The sequence below is a fragment of the Habropoda laboriosa genome, unplaced genomic scaffold (assembly GCF_001263275.1).
Source record: "Habropoda laboriosa isolate 0110345459 unplaced genomic scaffold, ASM126327v1 scaffold309, whole genome shotgun sequence".
Lineage (NCBI taxonomy): Eukaryota > Metazoa > Arthropoda > Insecta > Hymenoptera > Apidae > Habropoda > Habropoda laboriosa.
Window position 1 is genome coordinate 404,711 of NW_017100481.1, and position 8,535 is coordinate 413,245.

Sequence of the window (8,535 nt, forward strand, 5' to 3'; positions counted from 1 at the left end):
TTGTAAAAAAAATTATAATTATTATTTTTATATTACAGTGATTTGAGATTATCAAGAAATCGTCTTTTGGAGTTGATAAAAAATCCAAATAATTCAAGTGACACTATAGAGCCAGCTTTCCATAGCTATTTAAGCTTATTATATGGATTCATATGGGAAATCAGTTCTGTTGCAGAAGAAAGTGAATATGTTGGCAGGCCAAATCCTAGTAAACTCAGAAATGTTCTTATATATAAGTGGACACATACATTATTGGGAACAAATACATAGTAATATATTTTTTATATGTTTATTCAATAGAAAAATATAAATTTACAGTATAATTTAAACTATTATTCTCTTATTTATTATAGTTCTAGTGCTGATTCTGTCTATGAAGCAGCTAATATGAGCATGAATGTTGGACTTTGGTTTATGAAACATGCTGCAATGATTGCTGCTAAAGATGAGTAAGTATAAAAAATAAAAAATAAATGAACTGTAATGTAAATAATATTACAAAAAGTATCATCCAGTAACAATATAATTTAGTATAAATTTAAATGAAGCAAAGGATGTACATACTATGCTAAGACGGGCTGCAGGAATATTTACTTTTGTGCAAACAGAGTTTTTGCCACAATTAGCAAATCCTTCACCATTAGGAAGTGATTTAGATCCAAGAATACTAAATGCATATGTGAATCAATGTACAGCAGAAGCACAAGAAGGTTGTACAACATATAAATGTAAAATTCTATACGAAGATTTGTAATACTAGTAGAAGTGTATTTTTATTTATGTCATGTTACAGTGACAGTGGCAAGAGCAGTAGAATTGAAACATAATGCTAGCTTAATATCTGCATTAGCTAATGAAACAAGTAAATTGTTTTTGGATGCTGCTAATACTTTACGCCCATTTAAACCAGAGATATCAGCTCAGTGGATTAAATACTTGGAGCTTAAAGCAGCATTTTATCAATCCTATGTAAGTGTATTATTGATAAAATAAATATTAAAACAATTTTTTGTTTTTAAACAATTAAACTTTATAGGCTTATAATTATTGTGGAGAAAATTTATTAGCCATGGATAAATGTGGAGAAGCAATTAAAGCCTTACAGGAAAGTGAAGCTACTTTAAAGAAAGCAAAAGCATTGTGTCAAGAATATGGAAAAATAAATGGACCAGCACCTAGAGTAAAACCAGATCAACATGCTGTATTTAAACGCCTAGCACCTATAGTTAAGCTTACACTTGATAAATGTAATCGCGAGAATGGTTTAATGTAAGTATTATATGCACAAAATTTTAAAGAATACAACTTGTGGATAAAATTTAATTCTAACAACCCATACTTTTAAAGTTATCACCATCTAATACCAGGAGAGGTTCCAGCATTGGATACAAAAGCTACCTTTGGTTTAGTGAGTCCTATTGATTTTCAAATGCAATCACATAATCCTATATGGAATTTAGATATATATAGAACGTTATCCAACTTAACTCCTGCAAAAGTAGAAAAAGAACAAAATTTACCACCTGTTAAAGAAGATGCATTTCACCAAAGTTCCAAAGATCCAAAGAATGCAAGTGGATGTTCATTACAGTAAATTATATAATGCAAAAATACAGGTAGTAAATTGAATTCACTGCTTTTCTTGTCGCCGTGATATTAAGCGCTGTTTTAAAACTAACGTATTAATTTATTTTTAAAAATTCGTGCACATGCTTAGCAAAACGTAAATTGTCAATTCAGTATTTAATTAGCATTTAAATGCTTTCACATATACATTCAATAGCAGACATAGTCTTAATTTTTGATTAAGAACTATTGCACGTATTAAATTATTGGCATAAGCAGAAATATTATCACATGCATATAAAATATGTTTTTATTTTATGAATTTACCCGGTTGTAGTATTATTTTTTTAATGTATATAATTTACATTTGTGCAATCTAATACATAAAAATATTATGCATATAATGTAATTGTTATATCTTGTTTTCTTTTATATTGAATACATAAGATGTTCTTCTAACCGTTTTATTTCTATAAAATTAAGAAAGCATTAGCGATGTATTCTAGGTTCGTTTATTTTATTTTTATACTACTATGCAAGCTAGTCAGTATCGGAAAGTTTAAAATTAAATTAAACACAACAAAAAAGATAACTTTGATGAATATTTATACTATAAGAAAATATGACCGTTTCTCTATAAAATATTTTGTATGAAATCTATTTTTCCAAAGGAGTATCTTATGTACTCACAATGTATTATGAGTATTGTACATAAAGAGATGTACTTTGAAATTATGTTTTATATTTATCGAAACTATGAGAAATGCAATTGTATTATATGTAATATGTTTACTTCTGATTTATATGTCGAATGAAATTCGATCGAAGCAGCTAATTGTGTATATATATACATATGTTTTTAAATGTAAATTAAATTTATTTTTCAAATATGAATTAAAATCTACAAATAAAGAATGTACCAAAAACTATTGTGATTTTTATTTAATCGATCTTACATACATAAAATAAAATTATGAGCTCATAACATAATTTTTCTTTTATAAATTGAAAAATTTGGTTTTAGGAAGAAAAGTATTCAAATGTCGCGCTACTATTGAATGCTATATTCGTCATGCGCGGTGGAAAACATGAGAGCTATGTTAGCTTTTTCAATTCATGATTATATGTATATAGTTGGCGCGATATCAATGTGCTTCCAGTCAGATCGCATTCTTCAGTGCGGTTTCGGACCGAAAGAATGGCGCGTGTAAGAATGTAGTTTCTTTCATATACATATATTAATTACATTCACGTTCTGCTGCAGTGTCAGTAACTGTGAAATAAACTTCAACTTTCCACATAATAGTTACGAATTCTGAAATCTATATATATTTTTAAAAATGTATTAAAGTTATTCTATATACATGCTAGAGGTTACTTGCAAGTATAGTGAAAGTTGTTCGTCGTGTCTTTGACCTAATTCAGTTCCTCCTGTCTTTTAGACATAATACGTATTTAATACATTCCACAATAGGATAAACTTATTATATAATGATTATTGTTGATAACAGCATATTTTAATCAGTATACAACAAGAGCAGAAATTTAAATTGCTGTAATGACGAGCATAGAAACACGTGACGTAATCCGAGTTGGATCTCGAAAAAGCGAGGTAAATACACAAATACTTAAATTTTTTATAAGAAAAGTGAAAGTATGATTTTGTTATGTTCTTATAGTTTAGTATTATTCATCGTTGTAGTCATCGAAACTTTTTACATTCTTGAGAATAGTAATAATAGCAATAATGATAATAATCAGATAAGTACTATATTCGGTCATGTTCAAGAGTATAAAAGAGAAAAAAATATTTTCCTTTCTATTTATTACAAACTATCTCTCTCACTAAAATTAACGAGCAGAATATTGTTTTATTTGTGATATACTGCATGATTTGTAGAATACTACAAGTGACATTTGTATTCTTAATTGTGCATTAGTCAGCATTTTTTATATATTACATATTTCCGTCTTATTTAATAGTAGATATTTATATTTTGTATTTGTTTTACGTTAAATAATATTTTTCGACCTAGTTTAGTAAGTTAATTGTATTTTTATAAAAGAAAAAAAAAATTATTTGGTATTTAATTCAAACGAAATATGTAATAGAATGTTTAAAGGAGTATCACCCCAAAAAAGAATTTCAAATAGGTAAGTCAAATTACATATCTAAACACTTATTTGTCTTAAATATTAAAATCTGTTTTATAAAACATTAAAAAGACTAAATGTTCATTTTTTATTATGTAATTGTTAATAAATAACTATTATATATGCTTTAAAATGGAATCTCTTATGTAATGTACAAATCATAATAGATATTCTACTTATATAAAATATACTTTATAACATTTTGGCTATATATTTATGTCAAGACAAATTTTATACTTTGTTCTTATTGAAATTTTTCATATAATCTTTAATAACAAATAATGAAAATATATTTAATTTGCAGTTAAAATGTCTACCAAAGGGGATAAAATCTTAGATAAATCTTTACCTAAAATTGGAGAAAAATCTCTGTTTACAGAAGAGTTAGAACTTGCCCTTGAAAATGGTCATGTTGATTTTGTAGTGCATTCACTGAAAGATTTACCAACATCACTACCAGAAGGAATGGCTTTGGGTGCAATATTAAAGTGAGTACAAAATTAAATTAATGATATTATACTTGATATAATTTAACATGCTGTTCATGTCTTGCTGTTTCAAAATGGTGGTTTGTATATTTGAAATTTAAATTTGTAATGAAATTACCATACTCATGAAAAAAACATTGCACACATAAAATGCATGTTATTTACGTAGAAACAAAAATATCTGAGACATTCTTAGAAAGTTTTTTCAAATTTCTAAATTGTGATTTTTTTACATTTTATTAAATATAGATTAGATGAAGTGAAATGTGTCTAATTTCAGTACAAATATTTTTATAGACGTGAAGATCCACGTGATGCAGTTGTTATGTCTAAAAAGCACAAAGACAAGACTTTATCTACCTTACCAGAAGGTAGTGTCATTGGTACTAGTTCATTACGCAGATCAGCTCAATTGGCTAGAAATATGCCACATTTAAAAGTTGAAAATATTCGTGGTAATTTGAATACTAGATTAAGGAAACTAGATGATGAAGATGGGCCCTTTGCAGCAATTATTTTAGCTGCTGCAGGTCTAAAAAGAATGAATTGGGAAAATAGGATAAGTCAGGTAATATTTATAGAATTTTTATTGTATAAATTGTTACTCTTTTCACATTGTTCTTTAATATTTATAGTTGTTAGAACCAGAAGAAGCATTGTATGCTGTTGGACAAGGTGCATTAGGAGTTGAATGTCGGGAAACGGATTGGAGAATATTATCTCTTTTAGAACCATTACACGATGTAGATACAACTCTAAGATGCGTATGCGAACGTTCCTTTCTAAAAACATTAGGTGGTGGATGTTCAGCACCAGTTGCTGTTTCTTCAACTTTGAAAGATAAGGCCCTTACTATTACTGGTGCAGTATGGTCTTTAGATGGACAGAAATTTCTTAAAGATACATTTAAAAGTAGAATTTATATACCTGATGATGATGGGGAACCTCCAAAGTAAGTATATATAGATAAATGTACAATTAAAATTTATGAACTATTATTCACACAATTTTCATTCATTACATGATAGAAAGTGTCCATATCGAGAACCACAACTTTACTGCAGTGTTACACCAGGCAAAGTAAGCAATTTAAGCCTTTTAGTTGCACAAAAGCTTGGTAAGGATCTTGCAAAAAGTCTTATAGAGAAAAGCGCTCTTGATATTATGACGGAAGCAAGAAATGAAATTTTAAACACAAAATAGCGCTAATAAACAATAATGCAAAAATTAGCTTTTCTTGATGATGAAAATCAATTTTGGAAATGCACTTGTTCTAGGTAAACCAAATGTACAGAATTTATTAATGTTAAAAGCAGTTTAAGTTAAAGCTATATACACTGCCATATTGTGACTTTACAGTTATGTAAAATATTATATGGTTTACAACAATTTATGATGTTTCATAATTTTAAATAAAATTATAAATATACTGAAGCTATGCTTGAAGCTTTTATATTTACACTTCATACCAATATCTTCCATTTTTTTTTTTAAACGAGTCATTATCAAGAAAACTAATTACTGTCTATTAATATAAGTATTATGATAAAATATTTTTATAATACTATATCAAGGACATAAAAATTATATACTGTATTTTGTTTCATAAAACAAAAAAAAAAACATTTATATAAGTTCACTGTATTGGATTTAGTCCTATATCCATTTTATGCATTATTATATGATATTTTTTCATAATCAAATAAAATGTATGACATACATATAAAATTTTAAGCACAAAAAGATTTTACTGAATTTAATTTCTTTTATTAATAACATTAATTTATTCTCGCATGATACAGTTCTTAAGAAAAACAGCTTTTGTTTGATACTATGATATAAACTATGATTCTCTTTTATTGCTTTTAGTTTATAAGAATAGAACATTTTTTATACAAAAAATAATTATAAAGTGCTCAGTATGCTAGTGAGTACCGTTGAAAATAATGTCATGTACATATGCTTATGATGATATATCTATTACAAGGATATTAATTTCATATTCACAAGGTAGAATACACATTTGCATAAATTTGTGCAAATTCTATAAAATATGAATATATAGTCGAATTATGAATATATAGTCGTAACAGTATTCTTGTAGCCATTTGTAAATATTTCCAGGATATAATATGTTATTTAAGATCACATTTCATATTAATTCCTTATTACAGGAGTATAATATTTTAACATGCTACAACAACTAATGCATACAATTATTTCAAAATTTTTGTAGGATCAAGTACATTGTTAAAGGTGGAATTTCCCATAAGTAACGGATGCTTTTGTACCAATATGATGAACGTAGGAGCCATTCCATATTAAATCAGACAGGAATTGTATTACAATTATCCATTTTTTCAAACTTGGCATGTATGTTAATCATCTTAAGAAACTAAATTGTGTAAACTTTCAGTTTTTGAAATATTTAATGTGAATGCTTTGAGAATTTTTGCGATATCAGTCGACACGTAACCGTTGTACTCGCAATATTTGAATTCTTTTTTATTTCTTGTCATTTTAGAGCGAAAGAAATGCGTTATTAGGATACATTTATAAAAATTAATTTATTAATTAATATAATTATAATTGAATTTTCAAATGCTGATTTAACGCTGTTCTCACCTTTGGAGTAGTTTGAAACAAACATCATTGGATATCTTGAATTTTATCCTGTGAAACAAACTTTTCAAAAGATGTAGTGATTTCAGGAACATTGAAAAAAAGAATAAAATTTGTAGTGGTGCACATCGCTCAATGCCATACAGACGCCATTCGCTGCTAAATAGATATCGCGCGTTTATTGCAGGCACTGTGAAGTAATCTAAACTCATGGACGGCACAAAATATCAAGTGAAAGTATAAGAAACTAATAAGCAAAAAATACACTTGTCTTAATGTTAAGAGTATTTTTTCTTTTGGCAGAATTAAGTTTTTCAACTCTCATAACGACATTTTTCTTAAATTGTTACTAGTCAGATTTAAAATAAAGTTAACTTATTTTAACTTAATTTAAAAAAGTGTCTATATGCTTCTTCATCATTTGTTAAATGATTTATTATTAATATAGTAGAATAACCTTCCTTATTTGACTTTTTATAAAAGAGAAAATTTAGCCCACTTTTTTATTTTCTAACCTTCTCATTCGGATAATGAACCTGTATTAACTAAATACGTCGCATGCCTATCAGGAAACATAATCTGCACGTAGACGTTGTGTTGAATCACATGCGACCGACGCATACGTCCAAATGCATGCATCTGGCTGATAGAAAATCCCACCTTAACTTCCAGAATTATATCAATTATTTTACTCCTGAATTATTTTTGCATTTCTGTTCTCTTTTAAAATTGTGAAATATGTAACAAATATGAACAAGTTATGGTAGTTATATCATGTAAACAGGTATAAAGAAAATTTTATGTGACTAGAGATGTTTGTAGATCATATGTTACATATGCATCTGCTGCCACATATTTTGTCCATGTATTATAACTCATTATTGTGGCAGTTAATGTTTTGAAAATAGTTAATGTAATTTTTAAATAAAAATTGTATTCAGAAATTAATACAACAGTTCTTTCCATTTAAAATTTAAATGCATATAAGTATATCACTTTCTTAATTGATAATATATAATTACCAAGGAGTATGGAAGTTTAATCAAGGGGAATAAGATATAATTAAAAGGCTTGACCAGAATAAAGCCACGCAAATATCTACATTATCAAAAAGAGTGTACACTTTCTACTAATGGTTAGATTTTATTTTGAAATATTCAACGCAATTTATATAGTACTTTATTCAACCTCTTCCTCAGCCATTGCAATTTGAGGTGCTATTTTCTGTAACAATAAGTGAGAAACAAAATTTTCCCATCCTTCCCCTTATTAAAAAAACTTCATTTAGATACATACCTCGCTAATAGCTGGTAATCGTTGTAATAAAGCATGGAAAACTTGTGGTGGCAGTGTTTTCTGAAGAACTTGTAACAATTGTGTGGGTTGCCCACAAACTGCAACTGCATTTGCTAAATGTTCAATTCCACCTTCTATGTCACCACATGTAAGCATTTCCTCTCCAAGTTGGACCTATAACATATTTCCAATACATTTTAGAAATAACATAATACAACAAAAGTGTCAGTGCATAATAAAATTAAAAAATAATATTAACCTCTTGCAGGAAAAATCTTTGTATAACTTCATGATCTTTTAAATCTGGAATCTTTGAACTAGCTTCTTGAGCCTGTTTTCTTGCTTGTCTACCTATAAGAATAAAATAATAATATTAATTTCATATATTTACTATAACATCAATATACTG

At 27.5% G+C, this 8,535-nt stretch overlaps 3 protein-coding genes across 3 annotated transcripts in view; 2 read left to right on the forward strand and 1 right to left on the reverse strand.

Annotated features, from left to right (window-relative positions):
- The window catches only part of LOC108576016 (BRO1 domain-containing protein BROX-like), a 2,364-nt gene extending 718 nt beyond the window's left edge, over window positions 1-1,646 (forward strand). Inside the window, exons 2-7 of the mRNA XM_017938958.1 lie at window positions 39-269; window positions 354-449; window positions 532-710; window positions 794-969; window positions 1,037-1,269; window positions 1,348-1,646. Coding sequence (XP_017794447.1) covers window positions 39-269; window positions 354-449; window positions 532-710; window positions 794-969; window positions 1,037-1,269; window positions 1,348-1,594 — 1,162 coding nt within the window. The 3' untranslated portion in view covers window positions 1,595-1,646. The remainder of the gene's footprint in view (window positions 1-38; window positions 270-353; window positions 450-531; window positions 711-793; window positions 970-1,036; window positions 1,270-1,347) is intronic.
- Window positions 1,647-2,900: 1,254 nt separating this feature from the next.
- LOC108576028 (porphobilinogen deaminase) lies at window positions 2,901-5,417 on the forward strand. The gene is made up of 6 exons (XM_017938972.1): window positions 2,901-3,178; window positions 3,633-3,720; window positions 4,025-4,208; window positions 4,506-4,776; window positions 4,844-5,160; window positions 5,237-5,417. Exons 1-6 carry the CDS (start codon window positions 3,125-3,127, stop codon window positions 5,409-5,411), a joined length of 1,089 nt encoding a protein of 362 aa, XP_017794461.1. The 5' UTR covers window positions 2,901-3,124; the 3' UTR covers window positions 5,412-5,417.
- A 2,568-nt stretch (window positions 5,418-7,985) lies between these two features.
- The window catches only part of LOC108576034 (mitochondrial import receptor subunit TOM20 homolog), an 869-nt gene continuing 319 nt past the window's right edge, over window positions 7,986-8,535 (reverse strand). Inside the window, exons 2-4 of the mRNA XM_017938977.1 lie at window positions 8,386-8,477; window positions 8,127-8,300; window positions 7,986-8,054 (exon numbers count right to left, since the gene is read on the reverse strand). Coding sequence (XP_017794466.1) covers window positions 8,010-8,054; window positions 8,127-8,300; window positions 8,386-8,477 — 311 coding nt within the window. The 3' untranslated portion in view covers window positions 7,986-8,009. The remainder of the gene's footprint in view (window positions 8,055-8,126; window positions 8,301-8,385; window positions 8,478-8,535) is intronic.